Below are 27,493 nucleotides of genomic sequence, written 5' to 3'. Positions count from 1 at the left end.
GAAGAAGTGTGGAAAACTGAACAGTTGGTACCTCTGCTTAAACAGCTGACTGTTGCAACAGTAGCAAGGGTATGTTTTTTGATAAGGTTATGTTTTGTCTCGGTTGATTGGTTGACGGATAAAAACCTGTTATCAAACGGTTACCACAAAGCCAGAAGACGTGTTTTGTGTTTTAAACTCCGCTCGATAGCCTCCTATGCATTACAACTTCTTTTTTAGTTCATATTAAATTTGCTGTCAGAATTACATTGAAACACTGAAGTGTAACATTTGTTTTATGCAGGCTTCAATTGTTTTATAAATTAACATCAATTTTGCACAGTTCCTTTTCAACCCTGTAAATGGCTTCGTACACTTTACCACCCATAATTATTTTCTTCAATTTGTCAACACAAGAACATCGTTTATTATAATTACAAGAAATTACTGCAAAACGCCCATTAAAAAACAGGCTGTTGTCAGGGAAAAGGTAATAGGCTCAATAAAAAGGTCGTAATCATTTTGCAAGTGCGACTAAAAGTTTTGCCCGATTGTAAATACCTTGCTGGCCCCGGGCAGTTCCTGCTATCCCATTACTGTGGCGAAGCGGGGCAGCAATAGCGATGAATTACCCTAGAAGCGATGTTGTTGCTAATTGTGGTTATATAGCGACCGTATAGCAGGTCTCGTAATGGCCGCCTTCACACGCACATGCGCAAGTGTTTCATGTAGTTTAGATAACACAGAATACTTGCTATGGATATTGGCTTTGCGTTAGCAAAGCCTGTGACTCAAGGGTTTGGAAAATCATCATTTCTGCCTGTCTTTTCTGTTTTCCACTGGATATCCAAGAACGAATTGATCATAAGATTTGGAATGTTCCTTGAAATGTCACTTTACATATGCAACGTCATGTTTAATGATGGCCATGTCCCCCTTCGCGATTTGGCTGAGCGTCTATGCAGATTAATTACATCTCGAGGACGATTTCAAGTTTGAATTTTAGATTTTACATGAAACTTTATATGCCTATGGTCGGGTTGGTCTACTTTTGGGTTGGTCTTAGAACTTCGCTCAGAATCTCAACAATTCGTCAGCAGGTACAGTTGATCTTGTAATGATGACCATCTTCTGCACCTGTACACGATTGGTCCGAATTTGGTTGTTTGTCTTGGAAACTAAAATTCAAACTTGAAATCGTTACATTTCAAGGAACATTCCAAATCTTATGATCAATTCGTTCTTGAATATCCAGTGGAAAACAGAAAAGACAGGCAGAAATGATGATTTTCCAAACCCTTGAGTCACAGGCTTTGCTAACGCAAAGCCAATATCCATAGCAAGTATTCTGTGTTATCTAAACTACATGAAACACGATTTACTGCTGTCGAAAACCCTGAGTTAGAGGTGAGATGATTTAGTTCACTAACCTCCTTAACTCAGTTGGGAGACTTTGGTATTCAAGAGCCCATTCAGCCATCTGCCCATCTTTCAGTCGGCTTGCCCACAGATATATTCTATTCTGTTGGTATTCACCTCGCGACACCGAGATAGCAGCATGCCATACAAAGGCCTGTCGCGGTCATCAGAGGCCGATAAGGGCTTCCATGCACCCTTCTACTTTTTTGTTCAGGACTAGAAGAAAGCTCCATAAAAAAGCGGTACAATCCGAGTTGTTTTTGTACAAGGCGTGAGGATGGTTCTTAATTTACTTATGGGGATTACACGAACAACTCTACTCTCGTGGCCAGAGATCATCTTGGAATCTGTCAGATCGTTTAGTATTTTATCCTTACCGTACAGTCCGGAATCCTATACAAAAGCATTGCGGTAACCACTAAAACAGTTATGATAATTTGGCAAGACTATTCGTGAAAAAATATTCCATTTCATTTTCAAGTTCAAGTTCAGTCTTCTTTATTTTCTCAAAATACATATATTGCCAATGACGCAGTGTAGCGGGTACAACGGTTATCGCAAGATAACCGGATCAAACAACGTCGAGCGTGGCTGCTACTTATCCAAGTGACCGCTGGGCGATCCTGTCCTTGCAAGCAGCCCGCCTGCCCGGCCATTGGTGGTGGTTCGGAAGTCACCTTTAAGCGGTTGGTCCCCAGATTAAGTATTAGAAAGGGCTTCTGAGCCCTAACTTCGCTGTTAAAATAAGACATCTTTACTTTACTTTTACTTTATATATATATGCACCTCAAGCGGCGCATGCGGGAGTTCAGTTGAATCATAATTACCGTTATCTTTAATGTTCCTTGTCCAATTCATATTCCTATAAGATTGTCTTCACTTAAACTAAATTTACAAAACAGTAAAAAGCAGTTTATACCAATAAATAGTGTACCGCCAGATTATTATGATATTACTTAGAATAAAGCAGCATTAACAGTAAGTAGGCCTAATACGTACAAAAACAATGTAATTACAAGCATTACAAATTTACAAGCAATAATAAATAAACATATACTGTAGGAGAAACAAGCAATATAATTTGAAACTTAATAACTAATACATTAAAATTCTAAGAGACTACAATCAATAAATAAATAGATAGCGCATAAATAATTATAACAATAAAAATAAATAGTTCTTACAATATTAAGTAATAAATACTGAAGTGGTAAACAATAGAATCTTACATTCCCAAACCAAATAAATAAATAGTCTATGTATAAATAATCCAAGTGTGCAACAAGTAGTGTAAACAATATATATATATATATATATATATATATATATATATATATATATATATATGACTTTCAAAGAGTACAACTTTAACACATTTTCAAGCAAATTCTTTTGCAAAGTTATTTGCTTGCAACACCCAAAAACAATGAAATAACAAGCAATACAAATTGACGAGCAATAACAAATAAATATATAACCTAGGCGGTTGGAAATTTAATAACATTTAATAAACTATAATAATCGTTCATTTTAGCGTATTTCAAAACATGTAGCTGTACATTTTTTGCGAGGTAAAAATTTCACATCGGATACGCTTTTGTTGCCTAAATTTACTCGCAGTTCTTTCACTCACTACACATACACAATACAAATCAATTTTGTACTTTTGGATTTACAATGAATAAGGCTCACAATAAAAAAAAGGCTTCGCTGAGGATGCATGCAAAGCATGTGTTACTACTGTATTTCACAAGTTATATTATCATATGATCATATGATTGTCATATTGTGATATGATCCACTCAGTTTGCTTACAAATTTATTTATTTTTTGGTTGTCGCGTTGCCATCATGTTACCCATAAGACCAATTTAAAGAAACGCTAACGCTCAGCCAAATCACATGGGGTGCTATGCACCTTTATTGATGTTGCTTATATATAAATTAAGCTTCATGCAACATTTCAAGTTGATAGGTATGTTGAATAGTAAGAGACTGAATAGCTAAGCGATAGCGAAGTGAATGAATTGCACGGAATAGTTTGTACTAATCGTAACATCTCTATGAAGCGAATAATTCAGCTCGATCTTTTGTCCCAATTAATACTATTATTATCTCCAGCAATGCCAGAAGTAGAGTTCGACAGTTGAGGAATGTTAGAAATTCCAATCACAAACGTGTTACCTGAAAAAAATCATATCCCGGAGGATGTACAGTTATAAATATAAAACGGTCGGAACTCATCAGCTGTTTCTTCTTCTTGTCGAAGTCGTAATCCGATATGGGCTGCGGCACAAAAAACGTGTTGAAGTTGATATTTTCCGCCACCGGTTATTTTCGACAGCTTTTTTTGTCCCATTCTGGCCGGACCTACCGGCATTCTTTTGTGGCGATAGGATCTGTAGTGCCTCAACAGCTGATCTCTTGTACGCTCCCGTGGTCAGCTGATCCGGCCGAGGACAGCCGACGAAAGCAGTCCGAAGGGGCGACTGGGGTCGATGACTTTGTTCCAATATCTATTACTACAGTGATATGTCTTTTACATTACTAATCGTTGACTCAACGACCCTTTCTGAGAAAATAACAAATAAGACAGGGTCATACTCCAGTATTGCTTAAAACTAGGGGCTCTCGCAAGATTTAACCCCGGGAATTCTTGTCAAGGTTGCCCAATTAATCCACATCACGTGTGGCGTAACAAATTTCGATGAGGTTGCAGGAAAAATTTCAATTCTATAGCTCTTTCCATTCTCAAGATTGAGGAGGCAGACGGAAAAGAACTTTTTACATTCCCGGCAGACTTTTTACATTGCCATACAAGGGAAATTATGGCAACCTACTTAATAATTGGATGGACTTTCACCATCTTAGAACTGATTCTTGACAATGCAGAAATGAGATTTCACTCAAATTTTGAAGTCTACAAATGAAATCTTTCTATAGATATATTTTGGAGTGTTAGGTTACATTCTTTGTTTGAAGTTTACTTTCAGACGTATGTGGTTGGTCAACGAATGCAGACGTATTGTGACATGTATTCTGTAGTTCAGTTTTAATAATTAGTGTTGTGTTTAGTATTTTTATGGTGCATGTTTTAGAGTCAGTGAAATTGACACACAACATGGTGGTTGTGATTCCTAACTTATGCGTGTCACACCGCTCTGGTTTAATTTGTTTATTTTAACCTAATTTGTAATTATGTGTAGGTTAGTTATTTACCTGAAGAAGAGATCAGATTGCAGATCTCGAAACGTAGTTTTATTGATTTTTTTGGTTTCACTTAACGATGGAAAATGTCCGGAAAAATCCTGTTTCCTTAGGCTATACGTTTTACTGTGTCACGTGTTAAAAAATTATTGCACCGTCTGTTTACAAATTTATTTATTCTACTAATTTCTCGTTACCATCATAATTACCCATTTGACCAATGTAAAAATGTTAGCATTTTAATTTCGATCTTTTGACCAAAAAAATCTATAAAGTTCTTCCTTCGGCCAAGAAAAAACTATGTACCAAGATTCAAGACTCTTGGATACACTAACGGCCAGCCAGTGTTTACTTAGCAACATGCACCATCATCAAACCCGATGTTGCCTATATAAAAATTAAGATTCATACTAAATTTCAAGCCCATATATTAGTTCGTATTTGAGATATCGTGCGGACAGTAATTACCCTTACAGTGATAAACCCCCCAACCCTTCACTAAAGCCCATCCAATAAGCAATGTTCATGACACATTACAACTACAAACGGTGAATGTTTAAGTGGTACAGGTCACTGACACTACTATCGTCGCAGCAAGTTCATATGGATGGATCATTTGGCTAAGCGGCCAACAAGAGAAAGATCTCTGTGTGCCGCTGTAACCGTGACGTCCTTGACGGTCAACACACTCTCATATCTTATCTCTTATCGGCACTGCGACAGATGCTTAGAGTTGGCACATTCGCCCACGCGTCTACTAATAAAACATCAGATGTATTCTTGAAATTGTGTCTTCCTGACCTTTTCCGGAACCTTTCAGCCTTGCAGACCTTTGTATGAAATTGTGAAATCATTAATACCTTTCGTAATGCCTGTTACACAAAATTTCTTAACTTCTTCTTTCGTTCGTATTGGCTGAGCATTAGCGAATATAGATATGCGATATAGACCACACCGCACCAGTTAATGCAGTAAATCATAATTTTAATAAATGAAATAGTAGGTACTAATGTAAAGTGAAACATTTAACTACTGTATTTCATACAAGTTGGATTGTTGTTTTACGAATATTTGTTATTTGTATATTGTTTTTTATGATTTTTTGGAGATGAGTTTTGTGGTCCTAAGTAGCAAATCCGGGGATGAGATTAATACCTAATATACTTACCACAGAATAAAGATTAATATTTAATCAAGAATAGTGCAACGATATTGTCAAAAACACATTGATGGTAATATATAACTGTTTATAATACGAGTCAATATAAAATATACTCGTAGTACACCATGTGTACTTATAACCTAAAAGAACCCACATCAATGTAAAAAGTCTATCCATCCAACTCAACTACGTCACGAGATATAAGATTACATAACGTTATTTCTCTATGGCAAAGAAGACACGTTATCTACAAACATTATGAAATCGTTAATTAGACTAAATAGAACATTTAAAAAATCTTAACTTTTTATTTGTAAACTTTATTCCACAAATATTAATCTTGTGTTATTAGTGTCAAGATTCAAAGCTGTATCTTCCGTAAAACATAGCGTAAATTTTGAATTCAAAGAAGGTTTTATTTAAAAAAGATTCTCCTATTTGTTGATTTTACTTTTCTTTACTGTCGTACTGACACATAATTGTGTATGACAAAGTCAATTGTACAAATATCTGTAAATTAATCTATTTTACATACAACAATATTGTACTAAAACTAAACTTAAACTTAAAAACATCTTAATTGAAATATAAAATCAAAGGTACAGATCAGTTAACACAGGTTGAAATAAAGCAACAAAAGAATCCAGACAGCAACAAGAAAACGCCAAAACTCTAAGCTAGCGTCAAAGAACTCCCCAACCGAATAAAACTCCCCCTTAATCAAGAACTCTTTAAGCTGACTTTTAAATCTTGTTTCTATGGGTTCGTTTTTTATATTTAGGGGCAAACAAGAGAACCTCGCTCCAGCATTGTGCGGTAAATTGCCAGCTAAAGCTGAACGATGAGTCTGACGTAAATCAACGCCAGCTCTAGTGCTCACGCATTTCACTATCTGTTAATGTATTTTTGCTTTTGAATTTAGAAAACACAATGGTTTCATAGATGTACAAAGCAGGGAATGCCATTGTACTGAATCAGAAAATACGTTTCTACATGAAATTCTTCTTCTGAGGTCCAGCTATCAACCGAACCGTTGATAGTAATGTTGTACTTCTACTTAGTGTACGGAAATCATTGACTAATAATAATAATGATCTGTATTTCGTGAACAGTTAAAAGATTCCATGTGTGCGTCATGTACATTCATTAATATACATTTGCATTAATTCTATTGCAGTTACAGCTATTCAATTGTATAACAGAAATGGGTTTTTATTTTATCCTTGTTTTCAACAGTTTTCAATAATTTTCATCCTAGCAACTCAACATGAACTCTTCAACGGAGTAAAGCGCCCTTGACACCAGGAGGTGTTTTAATCGAGCTTTGAATCGCTTAGAATTACTGAGATGTTTAATTCCTTCAGGCAGCTTGTTTATCAGTTTGGGATCGATTTGGGATGGCAAGTGTTAAAATATCGTCGTTCTGTGTTGTACAATCCGAAAGTTGTCCCTGCCTCTTGTCTCGTATTGGTGGACGTCACTGCCTTGGACCAACTCGCATTTGAGTCGACAGTATAGAACGACGTCGAGAACATAGAGACAGGGTAAAGTTATCAATCCAAAATGATTGAGGAAAGCTTTTTCAAAAATTTTGCTAAGAACTGGGAAGATGGAAATTGGACGATAGTTGCTTGACTGTAAGAAAGGTGTAGATATGAGTCCGTAGGCGGCTCCCTGTGCGACTACGAGCCTCCGAGGATGAATGCCACCAGGCGGGGCTCGAAATATCTCCCCCGCACTAATGTTAGCTTACGGCGTCTATTTTATTGTCATCGTCGGTAGGAAGTCATAATTTGTCCCCTGCTCGTGTCACTCCCCCTCCCCTCCCCTCACCCCTCATACCCGGTCGTCAAGTTGTCGTTGTGCTCAACAAATTGACGTGAGGAGAGACATGTGTTGCGAGGAGTACCACAAGGCTCAGTGCTGGGACCAAGTTTATTTACAAATGTTTACACGACGTGAACAAGGTCCACTATCTTATGAGGTTCCGTTGTGCCACCGTATTTTTAGTGTTTTTACAGGAACTAAATTAAATTTCATAATGATGCGCTACTTATCCAAGTAATTGTTGAACTTACTGAAACTCGAATCACGTGAACGTCTCAAAATTCGGAACAAAGACTTAAATAATCAAGCTCGAAAAAGAAATTTAGTGCATTGCCTGTACATCACTCGAAGGTCATTAAATCTGTCCCTTTAAAGGTTATATGAGTATAAAGTAATGTTTTATGTATTTTAATAGGGATTGCAAATATTGATAAAGATTGTTTGATACTGTTTACTTTTTGTAAATCACGTAAAATAGTCAGTATATTTAAGAGTAATTTGTTTATGACGATACCTTGAATTAAGATCATATCGTAAGAAGACTAAAAAGAATTTATTTAATCTGTACAGACAGATTTTAGAATTGGGTAAACTAATGAAGATAAATCATATTGATACAAAAAACTGTAAGATCTATTAGCCAGAACCCCTCGTTACAAATTATATAACAAACTAATTTAGGAACCAAAATGGTTTTGTGCACTAAAATGTTTTTAATGGCCTTGCATTCATTAGAAATAATGAAACATACTTGTCCAGTTGGAATACAATTTGTAGCGGCATAACGGAATCTCAATGACCTTATTCTAAAACAGTTTATTTTGAAAAACTGAAATCACAGATTTCAACTTTCTTATCCACAAAATACACTGAGCTTTAATTTGCATGGTGGCTATTTCGTAAAAACGTTAGCCAAACGTTACTAGATGACAGCAATAAGTAACTCAACTAATGGAGAGGAAACTAGTAACCCCTATTTCAAAGACCTGTAATTAATAATAAAGTAGTTACAAGCAATTAAAAGTGTGACACACTGTGTTTATTACGCTTTTTAAAATCGTGTCATGACGTAAACTCTTGGTAGAAACTTTCTAGAGATTTAAAAATTGGTGAATACGTCACTCTTGACCCGAGGTAGAACTCTATTTATAATAGGGTCAAAAGGTAATATGACAATCCGCTTATCAGAGCGATAACTCGTTCGCTACGTCCTGTCTGGTTTTCGGATAATCCGCTGAATCCGGTTATTTCGTATCAATAAAAAACGTTATAAGTGTCAAATAGTTGAGGTTTGACGTATTATTGAATGTGATTATAATTGATTTTTGTTGCAAATCTTAAAATTGGTGATGACTCATTATTGTTTTTTTTTTTTTTTTTATGGATATAAAACCGATTTAGTCGAATATATGTTTAAAAAGCTAAAAAGAAACATGACAAAAAGACAAAGGCAACACTTTTATGTGTTAAAAACACAAACACAAATTGGATTAGCACTAAATGGACAAATCTACCAAAAGATGTACATAAACGCTTAAAAAACATACAAACAAAAATGTCACTTATAAAACAACAAGTAACTTGAAGAATAAATTGAAAAATCCAAAAGATGATGAAGAAACTATCAATCAGGCATATACCAAATAAAATGTGATGAGTGCAACAAACAATACCTTAGCCAGACAAGAAGAAAACTTCATACAAGATATAAAGAACATCGCTCCCACATTAAATTTAACAGAAAAGAAAAATCGGCTGTCGCAAACCATTGTATAAATACTGGACTCACTATATCAAAGGCAAACCTAAAACTATTAAAACACGTTAACACACCTAGATATTTAAATGCATGAGAGTCATATTACATAAATCAAACTAACACAGAAGATTTAATTAAGCAAGAAGATGGACCAATACAAAATTCAATATTACTTTCACGAAGGTACAAAAAAATGTATAATGTATATAGTATAATTTAAGTAATGATTTAATTTTATTTACACACAACGCCACACATGACAAATATTAAAATCGGATATGTTTCTAACTGATATTAAAAATCAAATTTAATTTTTGTATTTACTTTTGTGATGTGTCTGACGAAGATAGCCTTGCTATCGAAAGGCCTCACAAAAATACAAGTTTTAAATATTGGTTTATGTGTTGAGGCGTAATTAAGTTAAGTAGCTAATACAAGCTCCATCTTCAAAATATCAACGTATTATTATTGTTTAGAGGTCATTGTCCTTCCATGCCAAGCAGGCATATGGCGGTGATTTCACTTCTTTTGGGGAGAAAGGCGAATGACACGGGCAGGCAGCGGTTTTAGAGTGCCTTATAAATATCTTCGCCGAAACAACCAGGAACCGGCGGCATGTAAGGGGACAGAGGTCGTGAAGACATTTGGCGAAGAACTCCAGCTGAGGCTCATAAACTCGTCAGCCCCCGTGGCTGGCTGTTGGGCCTGGAAACTGGAGAACATGCTCGTGGTGAGGAAATACTCGGCCTTCTGGATGTGAACATCAAAGATTGTCACGGGCCACGGACGGTGAACCTAAAATGTTTGCACTCCCAAAAAGTTCAATTTGACCTCCAATATTGAAAACTAATCAATTTTTAGAGAATCGATTTATTAGTAAAAACAATTAATCACTCTTTCCGAAATATCCCCATATTAACGAGAAATGAAATATTATCACTAAAATTGTTAATTTTGTTTTCAATCTAGATTGTGATGTTGGTGAAAGAAATTGCTCCAGTAATAAAAACTAATTGGTCTCGAGAAACTCATTTGATAAGTAAAAAATTAATTGGGTATTTCCCGGAATGTCTCTCCTCATTAACTAATAATGTTCTGTACAATCTATATTGTGAAGTCGGTGAATGAAATTTCTTAAGTAATGAAAACTAATTGGTCTCCAGAAACTCATTTTATAAGTAAAAAATGAACTGGATCTCTTTCCATGATGTCCCCGCATTTATTAAAAATGTTCCGTACAATCTAGATTGTGAAATCGGTGAAATAAATTTCTTCAGTAATAAAAACTAATTGGTCTCGAGAAACTCATATTTTTAGTAAAAAATGAATCGGATCTCTTTCCGGAATGTCTCCGAATTCACGAAGTATTGTTTATGCAATCTTGATTGTAAGATGTAACTAGGATCATATTATGTAATGTGTGCATACCTTTAGTTAATAGATCGTCCATATAAACAGTCATCTATGTAATAACGTGTAGCTTGGGCCTTTCTAACTACAGCCCAAGAGTAATAATCTCTCGTGGATGAAAATATGTATTCTATAATTATTTTATTTCTCCTTCTACTTGAAACACAAAAGAAACCGGATTTTCTGGAACATTTGCCATTGTTCAGTGAAGCAAAAGAAAATCAGCAACACTACGTTCGAGATCTGAAACCTGATCTCTTTTTCATGTAGGTAACTAATCTAATACATAATTACAATCTAGATTAAAATAAACAAATTATACCAGAGCGTTGTGACACGCATAAGTCAGGAATCACAACCACCGTGTTATTTGTCAACTTCACTCTAAAACGTGCACTTTAATAAGAACAAAACACAACACTAATTACTAAAACTGAACTATACAATACAAGTCACAATAGGTCTGCATTCGTCGACCAACCACCTGCAGTTACCTACTATAAATTATGATAGAATTAGTTTATCTATTTTTACTCATTATTATGAAATTACGTTTGCAATACAGTTTTGTAATTGTTTACAACAATATTATTTATTGTATTTATTATTATTATTAAGTTTATCTAAGGCTAAAATAAACACGTGATCGTTACGAAAAGAAAGACTGCATAACTGCGAGAAAACAACATTTAAAGAAAGACTGCTTGTTTATCTACAAGTAACCGGATAGAAGACGGCTGCATTGTGTTTAGTTCTACTGATTAAGTGTATCAGATAGATAATAAAAGCGATAACGCTTATCATTTGCGGTTGGCCAAAGCAAACATCACCGCGCTCAAGTCATAACAAACAAACTTATTTATAACCCATAGCTAAAAACCTTTATCGCAGTTTAGATTTTATAGAATATTTTTCGTAATTTCGGGAACATCCCGAAAAGACCTATTGAATTGGTTTAGGACAAAAATTAGAGAAACCTTGAAAAAGATTACTGTTGTTACATTCTTAAAATACTGAGGATTATTTTGAGTAAAAACAGTTCTCAAGACATAATTGAAGTCGTTGGAATTTGTGCGTAGTTTAAATTTTGAAAATCTCCTGCCACATACCATTTATATCTTTCGTTATTTAACCATGAAATAGAGTCTTTGTTTGGAGGTTATTTTTGACGATGGAAGGATTGTGAAGGAAACAGGATCTTTCCGGACATTTGCCATCGTTCAGTGATTTCTTGTTTCACTGAACGATGGCAAATGTCCGGAACGATCCTGTTTCCTTCATGAAATAGAGTTTACAGTATGTAAAAAAATATTGTAGTTAAACGTCTTCTGGAATGAGAGGCGTGAAATACCTTGAACGATTCACCTCGATTAGATACAGTAAATATATAACACTCTGTGTAACAGTTATTGTTGGTGTTACGTTAATGGTTTGAAATGATAGCCGGTTTAATTGCCATCTATAATACTGTTTTCGTATTTAGATCCTTGTAACACAGGTTTTTGTTAGTAACAAAGATCGATGGCAAATAATTGTCTGTACTGTTGTTATTTCTTTAGGTACAACTAATTAAAATACTCAACATTCTAACGATTTTTTGCAGTGGACTGTAACGTATAAATATGTGAACAAGGTACATCTAAATTACAGTATCGTGAAGGCAGGTATTTGACTTAAGACTAGATTGATTATGGTTTCAACAATATGGTTACATTATGTTACCTTTGTTTCCGAAGTGGGTACCCAGAACTATATTTCACTTTATAGCTGTATTATACAGCGTGAATATAAAGTCAGGACCCCCCCCTCTACTTTTTTCTATAGGTAATATAAGGAGATATCCTTTGGGTAGTGGTGCAATATGGAAAGGAAGTTTCATTTTATGATTTTGAAATTTTTTTGTCCCCCAAAAATGCGAAATTTTGGGGGCAACCCAAAAATTTCAAATGTAATACCCCATCAAGTGACCCCTCATTTTAAAGAGCATGAAAAAACTTAAATAGTGGTGAAAACCAGAGATCGCTATCTCTTTTCCAACAACATAGCCAATAAAAATTGTAATTAAATATTTACACCTAAATTTATTTTGTTTGGGTACAGTTTCCGTCTGCATGGAAACAGGTTTATTGGTTGTTTGTGTTCTCAATGAGTGAGGCATGGAATGGACGAAGAATCCAATATTAGAAAGTAACCTGATAAGAAGTTTATTGTCAATGAGTGACTGGGCTTTCCCGGTTCGAAGTACAGTTAGTACAAACTAGTCCATTCCTTGTTTCAATTTTGTGAGAACAGGTCATACTTTGACAGTAGTTATTATCTTAGTAGATCATTATTATCCAGTGGTATTGTGTGGCTACTGTTCCGTGAAGTATTTTGAGAAGTTTTTATGTGTTTTAGTGTTATTACAATAATTTATTTATATGCACTTTCGCATTGTAAGTTTTAAATAATATTATCTAATTAATACTGATTACGAGTAAACATGGCACGTAGTCACGAAGATAAAGTAGAAATGATATTTACTTTCGGGGCTTCGAATGAAACTTATCATGAGGCAGAAAGGTGGTTTTTAATTTGGCACATCCTGATAGACCTGTGACAAGGAAATACTTAAGAACTTTGATAAATAAGTTCTGAGAATTTGGTTCCATTAAAGATGCCCCACGCTCAGGTCGGCCTCCTTTAGGCGGTGACAAACAGTTTGAAATTGTTGCACAATTTGTTGAAGATCCGCAGCAGTCCACCAGATTAGTAGCAAATCTTTGTGATGTTTCCCAAATGTCTGTAGTAAAGTTACTGAAAAAAAAAAATATCACGCTTATAAAATTAAGCTTATCCATGAGTGAAACGAAGACGATCCAGACCGTCGTCAACAATTTTGTGAAGAAATGGAAGCACTAATTTCTGCTCATCCATTGTTTGTTCGAAACGCTGTGTTTAGTGATGAATGCAGTTTTTTCGTCAATGGAGATGTGAACAAACACAACTGCAGGTACTGGGACACAGAAAATCCCCATGTTTTCCGTGAATCTCGCACCCAGTACCCAGAAAAAGTTGATGTTTGGGCCGGGATTTTTGGGAATCACATTATAGGACCATTTTTTATTAATAGGAATCTCAATGGTCAACTGTATTTGGAAATGTTAAAAGAATAAATTTTTCCTGCAATAAATACTGTTATTAAGGAGAATCAACATGAATTTGAAGAAGAAATCGTTCATTTCCAGCAAGATGGTGCCCCACCACATTATCATCGTGCTGTACGACATTTCCTGGGAACTCAGCTACGTGGTCAGTGGTAGGCGTGGTGTAATAGAATGGCTTGCACGGTCTCCGGACCTTACACCCATGGACTTTTTTCTATGGGGTCACATAAAATCCATAATTTACAAAACACCAGTAGCAAACCTCGAAGATTTAGGAAACAGGATTATTGATTCTTGCAACCAAATACCACCTCAGACTTTCCAAAACGTCAGAGAGGCGTTCACTCTACGCTTGTCTCACTGCCAAATAGTATGAGGCCTTCAGTTTGAACATTTGATTTGACTTCGTGACGTGGTGAGTTATTAAAATTGTTCTGGTAATAATGGCTATTATTTCGGATTAGGAAAGAGATAGCAATCTCTGGTTTTCACCACTAATTCAGTATTTTCATGCTCTTTAAAATGAGGGGTCACTTGATAGGGGTTTACATTTGAAATTTTTGGGTTGCCCCCAAAATTTCGTATTTTTGGGGGACAAAAAAATTTTCAAAATCATAAAATGAAACTTCATTTCCATATTGCACCACTACCCAAAGGATATCTCCTTATATTACCTATGGAAAAAAGTAGAGGGGGGGGTGAATATAAAGTCCTGACTTTATATTCACCCTGTATAGTAGGTCAGTCCACGTGTCGCGTAATAGGTTTCACTATGGATCGAATGATGGTCATTCTGAAGAGACATCCATCGTCATTGAACTCGATCTTTTTTTTTGTAGAATTGAAGGGCCATGCACAATTTCATTTCTGTAGGTCAGTCTGTTATCGGGGGTTTTGTGGACTGACAGAACAAATTATTCCAGCTTTCCTTGCGTGAATGTAATGCGTAATTCCCCTGAAGACACAATGACAAAAAGAATGATGTCTTCTTTTTTAAAACAGATTGCGTAATTCTACTGAAGGTAAAATGACCAAAATCAAGTATGCCTTCCAAAAGTGAATAGATTGCATAATTCTCTTGAAGGTACAATGACCAAAATAAATTTTTTCCTTGCCTGTGTAGATTGTGTAATTTATTTGGAGTTAGAATGACCCACATGCAATTATACTTTCTTCGCGTGAATAGAATGCGCAATTCCCTTGAAGGTGCAATGACAAAAATCAATTTTCTTTCTCGCCTGGATAGATTGCGTAATTCCCTTGAAAGTACAATGACCAAAATCAATGATTTTTCTCTTGCGTAAATAGATTGCGTAATTTCACTGAAGATAAAATGACCAAAATCAAGTATGCCTTCCACGAGTGAATAGATTTGCATAATTCCCTAGCAGGTACAATGGCCAAAATCGATTATGCCTTCTTGCATGAATAGATTACTGCACATCCCTTACAAAATTTCTTGCGTGTTCAAGCTCAAAGCCGCTATCATGTAACAGCGAGGGCAGACAAGAATCGAATTTCGCGGTTAATATGCGGGCGAAGGCTTGCTTCATATAATCGATATTATTGTGCTATGCTGACTAGAAAGGATTGCTATAACAGTTAAGGTTTTTTGTCTGCAGGTAACTGGGGATATCACCGCCAAGGCTCCTGCCAGGCTGGCCTGGGCGCCTCCATCTCTAAGGTACGTCCTCTCACTCACTATATGAGCTACCATTTTAGGTAAGCATGCACTTTTACTACACATAACTCTTGTGCTACATCGTTCCACGATGGCATTACCAGTTACCACCGACTTGAGAGTTGCAGGCTTTGAGTGGATCATTGCAATAGTTGAAGTAAATTTAGTTGCAAGTGGAAAATCATAGAGTTCACAAGGCTGATGAAAAATGAAGGACTTTTAATTCTACGAAGTCATTAGAGGTTAAGTGGCAGAGTGCACGTTTAAATCGAAAGTTCGATTATTTGAGAGGTTCTGACTATGAGGGTCTGATCTAAATTTAATGCCAAATTTGACCCCTTCATCAAAATAACACTCCGAAGGGCTCGAACGAATGTTACGCGAAACAGAAATGTGTCAATTCCAATACAGCATATTCTCAAACCATTCTAGAAAATTCAACTTCCAAGTTGTTGGATTACTTCAGATTCATTGCCATGCTTTTGTGACAGAGTTTTAATTTCAAGGCTGCACGAGTTCTGTTAAACAAGAACCATCCATACCATACTTTGTTTTGCGATAGTGATTCTAAAAGAGCGTGTGATTTCATGAATAATGTAAATAAACAATATCAAATTATTATTTACAATCTAGTGCACATATGTACAAAACATATTCTATCGTATGTTTTGTTTCTATTTTATACATATGTTTTTCTGTAAACAATAACTGACGATATCGCCTTTAAAATAAATTAAAACTGCGGAAGAATGAAAAACGTCTTTTATACTAAAACCTGGTGACTTCCATCAAGCAGAACATACTAAGCCTTAGTGTTCCTCTAGATCGGCCAATGTTGCTTTAATAGAACACGGTTAAGAGGGTGAAATGACTGCCTCTGGAATCGTAACATTGCGTTCTTCTCGTGCAATATATCGATTGCCATAAAACAAGTAAACACTTAGCTGTTAGACCGCGAGTTAGTGCCCATCCACCTGGAAACAGCCCAATACAAAACAGCTGCAGCGTAAACAAACCGGCATTGATGACCGGACATGTTTATAGAGTGGGGTGTTTATGCGCATGCCTAGTGTGTGAGTAGAGCGTGTGCGCAGGCGCAGTGTACGCGCAGCCCCGAGCTATGCAAATACCAGCGCTCTATACGGGTAGGTTATGGACGCAGGACAAAAAGTGCAAAGGTTGCCGCATAGATAATGCTTGGTTGATCGCTTACTCCGTCCGCTAGATGGTGCGCCAGTAGACTCTAGATGTGAGATTGAATAGAAATGTCTTCATTTTTAGATAAAATCCAACAATTTCGTATTCATATTGCGATATGACTTTAGATAATTTTTATGGGCGTATAATTTTTATCTGCAGTGTCTCTATTAACATAATATGGTTTGATGTATGTTATTGACGACGAATAACATGATTCACGTGTTTCAAATTACATACACAACGTTTCGAAAGTTGGTAACTACTCTCGTTTTCAGGTGTTAATTTATAAACCCCATATTAATATTGTTTGAGATTTTTAGGATCGTACTTGTTGCATAACTTACTATGCTCGTAATTCTCTTACTCTGGCTCTATCTTTAAACTTTATTTGTTTTAAAGAAATACAAGCCTAAGGCATTTTTAATATCTTAAGCATTGTTTTTCCAAACGACAATGTATCATTAATAAAATTACAATATCTATTATTACAAAATATATATTAATAATGACGTTTGCAGTAACGGTACACCTGGTTAGAAGTAGATAAGTAATAACAGTTTATTTGGGTTGAAAATATAACCAACCTATAATAGTTATACAGAATAAGTAAAACATGTCTCGTACACATTGAATTCAGCTTGTGCTTTAGAAAGTTTTGTTCCACTGTTGTAAAAGCTTACCTATCTTTATTACAAATTAGTTTCGTGACTGAATTATAAGTATTATATTACCAGTTAGTATTTCTGTGAAATGTAGTCTATTAATACAAAAACTGCTCTTTATAGTCGGTTCGACGCTTTTACAAGTCTTTATAAATGCAAATGGTTCATAGCTTTAATGCAAGTAGCATAAATTAGTCCTGCACATATACCCCTATTTTTATTTTAGTTGGTTATAATTAAGCCTTTTCATTAAATCTTGGCAACTTGATGAATGTGGAGTTCCTCAAGGCTACCTACTTGTTCCATTTTTATTTTAAATTTATAAACATGCTGATTATACTAATGTTACAGGAAAATACGGCTAAATAATTGGACGAGGATTTAATATGCGACTAGTGAAGATGGATGATTTTTAAAGATTATAAATGTATATCCTTGTTTTTCTTTGAGCCTGATTATAAGAAGCTCCTAAATTCTGTTTCAAATGCCTACCATTTCCCACGGAATAATCAAAACCTTTTTAATTTTTCTTGTACTCAGAAAAGATACCTTAGGATATGACCAAAGTTTGTAAGGGTTATTCCAAACGGAAACCGATTGTACAACATGAAATGATTGGTACTAATATTATTCATAGATATTTAAATAGCATTAGGCTAATACGTACCAAGCTTGTTAAGTAATTGTTAACTACAGTAGTATGTCATTATTAGCCATGCGAACATTTAAGAACCTGTAATAACAAATCAATTTTACGACTACACAGATATCTAAAAGAATATAGACCTCATTTGCATAAACACGGCAGGATGAGTGACTTGGAGCCGACGGACGCGGCGGTGGCTGTGGAGGTACTAGGCCGGGAACCACCAATCGACATGCAGTAATCGGTTTAATAGTCGATCTGTGAAATCGGTATCGGTAGTAAAGCGAGTGATTAATGGAGGACATAGCAGCAGGGTGCGGAGCTGCACAGCGGGGGTCTGATATCAATGCACCCTTGACAGCAATTACACGTTCATGAGTTTACGATCCCATTATGAGTTCGCACTTAGGCAGTAATGAGATCGTCCAAATACCATGACCTCACTCATTACTTTGGAGAAATGAGGTCACTGCCCTTCTGTTCGCTAGCTAAATGTCCACACCAGATATTAAAATTACAGAAACATTTTAAAATGTTCATCTCTAGGTTCCTATAAAAAACTCATTAATTGTGATTTTTTTCTAGTTAGTTACGGGATTTTTATGAGCATCATCATGCTGCATTACAGCGATACTATTTAATAATACATTTTAATCTCACAAAATTAAAAAGTCATGTCATCCATCATTTAAACATTAAAAAGGAAGCATATTTTTGATTCTTTGTGTGAAGTTTGTTGTTGACGATGGAAGGTTTGACAGGATAACAGGATATCGGAGATTTGCCATCGTTATGATGTGTGATTGTGTTTCTCGTACTCGTGACTTGTGCTCGGGACTTGCATTCTCTGCAGTGACAACGCCTGGACTAGACTCCCAGCAGGGAACCCTTATCTTCCCTTCTTTTCTTCTTTATGTTCTTTATTTTTGTATGTACTAATACCTCCCCCACCTGACGATGAGGATAGATCCAATCCTCGAAACGTTGGCTATACCTTTTGTAACCATAACGAGGGCAAATGTCCGAAATCTTGTATCCTATTTTTGATGTTTTGAAATGTTAACTAAATTTGAACAGGGTTTGTTAGATATGAGTTATATAAATCCCTTAAAAACCTTAAATGTTCCCCCGTACAAATTTGATACTTTACCATTAACACTTTCTTCCAGGTAATCCTAGCACCTTAGTAATCGCTCCATTGCAAAAAAGCTAACTTTAAACAAAGAAACGAATCAATTTAACCCCCAGAGTTTGTATTAGAAGTTCAAATAAAGTACATATTGTTTTTACGTATTTCTGAACCTTTACTATATTCTTATAATTAAATTCACGATGAAATTCACAATCCTGTTCAGTTTGTAAAATCGGACCCAAAGAAAGATGTGTCCTGGTGGACTCCAACTCTGCACAAATTTGACGTTACTTGACCCTTTTAAAAAAACCGGGATAATAACTCCAGTAATCAAGTTGAGGAGTTGAACGGTTTATCAGATTCCATGCAGCCTCTGTAGCTCTGATGGATATTTTATCCCGTTTGTTGGACTAATTTTGCTTTTTGGGAGGATCCTAGTCGGTATTCAACAAGTCAGCTGATTCTCTAACTCACCCTGAACTCGCTGTGAGGTAACCAGATCCACACCAATCTCCCATGAGGGGAAGGCGAAGGTTAGGCTACTTGTCTTACTTGTGATTGTACTGTTAAGGAAGAGCAAAGTTTTGTCACTTTTTCTGGACAGTTGTCTACCTTCGGAGCAACAAAGGCATTGCGCATAATTCATAGTGCTTGGCATCAGCGTTGAATGCTTTGTGGATTGTTCCACTTGGATAATGGTCTGCTGTTGATATTGCTAAATATAATGTATCAGTTTTAGTTTTTCATTTTAATGCACTAGTTTCTGCAAATAAAATCCAGCTCATTGCAAATGTTACATTTTAACCATAAAATACTTCATCAGAGTTTTCTCAACAACGGATTTTCTTCATAGCTGATATAGTCTGGATAGTCTTTGGAATAATGTACGTACCACGTAAATAGACAAAACAGAGAAATTAATGCCATTCGGCGCATGTAATTTTCCTGCATCCTGCAAATATTATGTTGTTAACAAAGTTAACAATAGAAACGTGCTGTGAATGCTCCGAGTTTAACATTTCCAAGTAGGAAATGTTTTAGCAAAGCAGTTTCAAAAGATCTGGAGTGTAATTTAAGCAGATTTCTTTAGTTGAGAAATGTTTTTAAAACTATATAAATGTATAGTTGGAAATTTAGGACTAACCACTACGAATATTGACTGAATGTCAATACAACCATTGCATACAATGTTCAAATCGGAATTCACATAGACTGGGGCTTACAATAAAAGAGATGAATCCAATCAAATTAAAGCTAGATACATTTTGTACAATATGAAATACAGTAATTCATAACTAGTGTCAGTGTATTCAATAGTAGACTTTTTATTGTATTTTAATTTGAGTAATAGTCTTACAAACATCTTAATTATAAAATACATATTAAAGAATACTGTAATTGATTTAGGATACCATGAATGTTTGAGTTGTAGGTCGGTAAATTCCTCAAATGGGCTCAATATCAGTTTTTGATAATGTATTTATAAAACTTGCAGGTGCTGATATACCTGTAAGTGGATACGGAGAAAAACGTGTCAAGTTCCATTACAACCTCGAATGACACGTCACGGTAATCACCCGCCCCGATAAATATTCCCGACGCGACATAAACGGACTGGAACGCGTCATCGTTACCAGGAGCAAACTAATAGTTGTGTTATGGAAAGTAATGGACACTGGCGAGTGAAATTATACGACCTCGTTTACCTAATGGCAACACGGCCGTGATAAAGTGAAACAAGAGCGGAGGAACAGAAGCGGCGCGAGTACGGAGCCCTGGGGTACGCCACACTGTTCCCCCTCGTGAGCTGCGGCGTAAATTACAGTAGGCATTAGAATAAGAGCAGGCAGTCCCATGCGCAGTCCAGACTGCGCACAATGCGCCCAGGGCACTACAGACGAGGTGTGATTTATTGCTGCTTGCGAACCGTTCCTTGCCGGCGGCCCTAAGTCGGAGGTACTCTATATAGTAATTATTGCAATAGAACTAGCCAACAAGAGTAGTGCGCATGCGCCGGCTTGTTGGAGATCCTTCGGAGATACTGGAAGAAAACCCATAATCGCTGGACAGGACAAGATAGTTGCGTACCTTTGTCAATATGGACTCCGTGCCTGCTTAATTAATTGCTAGTATGAATTAATTGCTAATTATTGATGTTTCCGGATCTTCATGAGAGATCACATCAAGACTCTGGCCTAGTATGGCAGAATAAAAAAAGAACCGAATACGGTGTGAAGGAATCAGGATTTTTCCGGAGATTTGCCATCGTTAAGTGCAACAAAAAAAATCAGTAACACTGCAATCTGATCTCTTCTTTAGGTAAATAACTAACCTAACACATAATTACAAACTAGGGTAAAATAAACAAATCGTACCAGAGCGTTGTGACACGCCTATGTCAGAAATCACAACCACCATGTTGTGTGTCAACTTCACTAACTCTAAAACATGCACTTAGAGTTAGTGAATGTTAAAGGGGGCTTCTTAGCCCTAACTTTGCCTGGTAAAATAAGACATCTTTACTTTACTTTACTTATAAAAAAAACAAACCACGCCAACTCTACGTTTTTAATACTTCCTTCCTTTATATGGTTTCTTCTATTGTAAACCATACGTCACATAAGTGACTTTTACTAGTCATAAGTTACCTGAAGTACAACCGAATGATTTATTGGACTAAAACTTAAATTCGGTGTTCCTATTGAACTTATCACACACACTGAAAGGACTGACCGTTTATTCTGTAACCAACAAATGCATTTTCTTCCCGAGTATCTCCTACAGGACAGATGCTCTGTCTCTTACACGCACGCGGTTCTGTAGGCAAATGTGTGGCCTGTGAACCACGAACAGTGCGGCATTATGTGAAAATGTGCGATAAACAATGTAATGCCTAGGGAAGGATGCGGCTCTGATCTCTTTGCACACAATGCCGCGTTAGGTTGCCACAGTGGACAACTCCCCTCCACTCCCCACCCACCAGAAAGGCTATGGAAAAAACGTCGGCCGTTTAATTCTAACATGAGAAACACGGAGACAATGTTACAAGAAATTTGTGTTCCACTTTAAACCCTATAACACCGTCACTGTCTTCATTTCTACTGCTCCAGGACAAGTTGGTGGTGAATTCGCTATCGATAATTCTCAATCGGTGCGTTGTGTCAACGGAAATGAACTGGTGCGTTGTGTCAACGGAAATGAACTGGTGCGTTGTGTCAACGGAAATAAACTGGTGCGTTGTGTCAACGGAAATGAACTGGTGCGTTGTGTCAACGGAAATAAACTGGTGCGCTGTGTCAACGGAAATGAACTGGTGCGTTGTGTCAACGGAAATAAACTGGTGCGTTATGTCAACGGAAATGAACTGGTGCGTTGTGTCAACGGAAATAAACTGGTGCGTTGTGTCAACGGAAATGAACTGGTGCGTTGTGTCAACGGAAATAAACTGGTGCGCTGTGTCAACGGAAATGAACTGGTGCGTTGTGTCAACGGAAATAAACTGGTGCGTTGTGTCAACGGAAATAAACTGGTGCGTTGTGTCAACGGAAATGAACTGGTGCGTTGTGTCGATGGAGATGAACTGGTGCGTTGTGTCAACGGAAATAAACTGGTGCGTTGTGTCAACGGAAATAAACTGGTGCGTTGTGTCAACGGAAATAAACTGGTGCGTTGTGTCGATGGAGATGAACTGGTGCGTTGTGTCAACGGAAATTAACTGGTGCGTTGTGTCAACGGAAATAAACTGGTGCGTTGTGTCAACGGAAATGAACTGGTGCGTTGTGTCGATGGAGATGAACTGGTGCGTTGTGTCAACGGAAATTAACTGGTGCGTTGTGTCAACGGAAATAAACTGGTGCGTTGTGTCAACGGAAATGAACTGGTGCGTTGTGTCAACGGAAATGACAATTTTAAAAGATAATTTTGCATTTTAAATTTCACATTTTACATTCTTTGAAGTCTAAAATCGCCGAGAGAATAATAAAAAAACAACTTTTATCGGCATATAGTATGTTACCGGCAATCTGTGAAATTCCGTCATTACTATATAAATTATACAATACCTAGACATTCAAAACTTTAATAAGAATATTTTTAGTATTTAGTTATTTTATACATATTGACAATTCTCGATACATGTTAATGTCAATGAGAAATAAATGATTTTGATTTGATTTGATTTGATTCAATACATTGTTTTTGGCAGAGATAACATAAAGTAATCTTCTTACAAGTTTACATACTTTGTGAAAATATTTGTATCAATCCTTGCTCGGGATTAAAAGTATTACAATACTTCTCAAGTAAAATGTAGTATTTTAATATTCAAATTTTAAAAATTTATTATTTTAACATATGTATGGTATTCAATTTTTATAATCGTAGCCTACGCTCTAGCCTAATAGTAATAAAATAAAAACTAACCTAACATAATCAAATATTTTGTAACCAGAAAATTAAATATTTAAAGGCACAAGTAACATATCCTGGTTTAAAACAGTCCAACGTAATAAGAAAATAACGTATCCTAATCAAGCTAACATAACTAAACTAATCTAACCTAACCTAACATAACCCATCTTAGACATAGCCTACGTTGTAAATGAAACGGTCACAGTGTATATTGTATAGAACGTCTGAGGAAAATAAGAAATATGTTTTGTTTAATTAATACTTGGCCTGTTGGTTTTAGAAGAGCATAATGTCTCGTTTGACCTATTGGTGGTAACTACAATAATTATTCAAATTGACGCTTCAAACTTGATTCCTGAATAGGTAACGCCATGACGCAGAGCAAACATAACCTAGAAATATTAATGGCGGCTGTCGGTGGCTCGAGGGGGCTGTGGGCCGGATACATCTGACACCGATCTGATATGGAGACACCTGACATAACATTAACGTATGTTGCAAGCAGGGCCTACTATTAGTCCGCCTCCCAGCATGTGTAGATAATACTATTTGTTCTCCGGTAATAAATGATGCAGATATGGCTGGCCCTCACAGTTGCAGTGCTGAACTCTCGCGGACAAATGGGTAAGCTTGACATTAACAATAACAAACGACGCGACCACTCTTTCGAACGTTTCTTTAGTGGATTTCATTCGTCAAGAGACTGGTGTGTGTGATTAGTTATAGTTGTTGAAAATAAGGATCAAATTAATAGTTAGGGTAGTACAATTAGTAGGCATTAAAACTAAATATATCTACTGAGGGTTTAAAAGGGTTCGGAGAAATACGGAGTTGCCACAGTATAAAATCAATATTAAAGTCACTTTTCATACCTTAACTTTACTAAATAACGCATATTACCTGTCCTGAAAACATTCATAATTCAGTTTACGTGAAACCAAAAACAAGTATTTAAAAATATAATAAGTTTAAAGATCTTTTCTTTTGCAACGGTACATTTAAAATGAGGAAATAGCACCGTTGTGCTATTTTCTTTGTCCTGTACGTAGTGCGCTATATCTAGTGTGTCGACACAGTAATCGTACTTGGATCCAGCCATATTAACAAAAAAATACCCTTTGTTTGAAGGTTATTTTGACGATGGAAGGATTGTGAAGGAAACAGGAATATTCCGGACATTTGCCATCGTTCATTTTTTAGAATTGGCAACCAAAGCGGCCTAATTTCGACTGATGGTTGACTGATTGGTTGGTCTGCCAATTTAATGTATGTTGCCCCACTTAATTTCCTTTTGAACAAATGTGGTTACCGATTTATTATGTTGGCTTCATCCCAATTCATATGATGGTCTTCGGACCAACAATGGTGTGCAATTTTTGACTTTTCTGTGAGACCCTTTCTTGTGTTTTCTTTATGCTCTTGTATCCTTACGTTTAGTGGTCTTTTTATCTCGCCTATGTATTCCCTATTGCAACTACATTTTATACTGTAAACACAGTTTTTGGAATCCTGTGTACCATTTTTTGGTTTTGTTTTTACAAAACTTTGTCTAAGAGTATTGTGTGTTTTAAACACGGTTCTAATATTGTACTTTCTACCTACTCTTCTAATTTTCTCCGATAATCCCGGCACATAAGGGATTGGCATAAACGCAAATTTATCACAATTCATTCTGCTTTTCTGACTCAGGAATGATTCTTCTGGTTCGTTTGCACTTATTTATTACTAATTGAGGGTATCCATTTCCATATTGCATTTATAGGCTGTTTTCGTACGAATTGCCGATTTAATCTTAAGAAAAGCGAATCAATCACGTTTCAATCACCAATTAACAAGTTGGTGTCAATAAAGATAATTTATAAAAGTGTTGGTTTTACTTAACTAGGCCTATAGTACATAGCGAAAACTACATATGTACTTTTACATACTTTCCGCACAGTGACCTTCTAATATTCATAACACATGTTTGGTCTTGGACATGCTAATTTGTAGTGGTGCAGTAGATTGGTAGGGATGCAAAATACGAGATTATTCCGGCTATTCAAGTGGGTGGTAAAGTGAGATAGGCTGCAGCCTGTTTGTGAGTAACGCCAGATTAATCTGTAGTGTACGCTTATCAGATACACGCGATCAGATACGGTGACTAAATAACACCCACGTATCGGTAACAGATAAATCACGGCTATCTCGTGATCTGCGATTAGATAGGTCAATGTTTGAGGCGTAATAGTGGCAGGCTGATGATCAATTTGACTAGGCAACAAGAAATACAGTGATGCCAACCACGTGATAATGAAACATATGATTTTGATTTACTTCCTGGAAAACAGTTGTAAAGCTCAGTGATCGCTATACACCGGATTCTACGAGACGTTCAACCTGACTGACATGACAACTCTACTGGGTATTCCAGCCATTCTCCAGCAGGTTCCTGGATAAGGGCTGTCGGAGAGGACAGTGACCTTCAGGGCTGCTAATTAGGCTCCATCCCTACAAGGGTACGGCACAGCTGGAGCTGGAGCAGAGGCTGGACTGGAGTCGCCGTTTCTTGGTATCTATTTCCGGTTCTGAGTGACCGATCGTATCACTGGTAACTCGATCTGGTCGCCTTCCTGATTATTAGACTCCAGTATCTGTCCTGTTGGCCATGACGATCATGCATGTAAAGACGCTAGTATACTTTTAGTATTTTTATTGATCGCCCTCTCTATCTTATTACTTTTATCGTCAAGAGTAGAAATTATTTCGAAAACCCAATCTGTGATTCTGAAAAAGAATCCGTCGCCGGAAGTGGGAATAATTGGTGAATGAATGAATATAGGTTAGTTTGCAAATTGTATGTTCGAATGAGATTTCTTGTGGTGTGTATGACAACATTTTTCAATTCAATTCAAGTAATTTTATTCAAAAAACTTTTAGCAAGTAAAAAGTAAAAATTGTACTTTTGCCATGCGTTGTATAATGTTCCGGCAACAAAAATCTGATTTGATTTGATTTGAAACAACACAGCACGTTTTAAGTATTAACTTTATTTATGTAATTTGATTCTGTAAAAACTATTTACGTAAAATATATAAATTTAAATAATATACTTTTAAATCATATACTTATAGGAGTTTATTATCCTAGGGTCCTCTGTTTACTAACCTACATACAAGGAGTGAGAAATTTAGATCCTACAGAGGAAAATGTAATCAGCCCATTCAAAATAAAGAAGAAAGATCACTGGTCCCAGCGCGAATCCTCCCAATCATTTCAAATAGTTTTGTCATCGGCGCTGAACGCAAATCGTACAATTCCGCAGCAAAGTTGCCAACGGACTGACGGACTGACAATGGCCGCATTACACGCGGGCGCAGTCCGTGACGGACGCGGACACGGCCAGAATGTAACCGTCATTGTTGGTTTATACGGCGAGCGGGACGGCACGCCGACGGACGGCTGTTTGAATAAATCACCGTTGACGAGATCTGGATCAAATTTGGCACCCGCGCTGTTTGTCTTGCGGCCTGATTAATACCGGCCGCTCTTGAAGAATAACATAATACCCGCTGTAATCAGTCTACATTATCACCCATCAGGCCCTATTAATCCGGCCAGACACCTGTAGAGTCCCTGCATTCCGGTTGCTGAGGCGGGGCAGCGGCGTTCTCACAGGCTCCGCATTCGTGCATGGCTCGGTGCTTTTCTCACTCCACCCTGAGCTGTAATTTGTGAACGCTGATTGATATGAGTCGATCACTACAGCTGAAATCGGAATGAAGTAAAACGGTAAATGGGGGCAAATCATTTATTAGTTAGTACCACATAGTTAAGTCATATCTCTCAACTATTTGCAATCTCCTGCCAACCTT

At 36.6% G+C, this 27,493-nt stretch overlaps 1 protein-coding gene across 2 annotated transcripts in view; it reads left to right on the top strand.

Moving 5' to 3' along the window:
* LOC124366358 (integrin alpha-PS2) overlaps window positions 1-27,493 on the top strand; it is a 312,546-nt gene that overhangs the window by 203,921 nt on the left and 81,132 nt on the right. For both annotated transcript variants that reach the window (XM_046822855.1, XM_046822853.1), the window contains exon 6: window positions 15,531-15,592. In XM_046822855.1, the coding sequence (XP_046678811.1) occupies window positions 15,531-15,592 (62 nt within the window). The remainder of the gene's footprint in view (window positions 1-15,530; window positions 15,593-27,493) is intronic.

The sequence above is a fragment of the Homalodisca vitripennis genome, chromosome 7 (genome assembly GCF_021130785.1).
Source record: "Homalodisca vitripennis isolate AUS2020 chromosome 7, UT_GWSS_2.1, whole genome shotgun sequence".
NCBI lineage: Eukaryota > Metazoa > Arthropoda > Insecta > Hemiptera > Cicadellidae > Homalodisca > Homalodisca vitripennis.
This window is presented reverse-complemented; position numbering and strand designations above follow the sequence as displayed.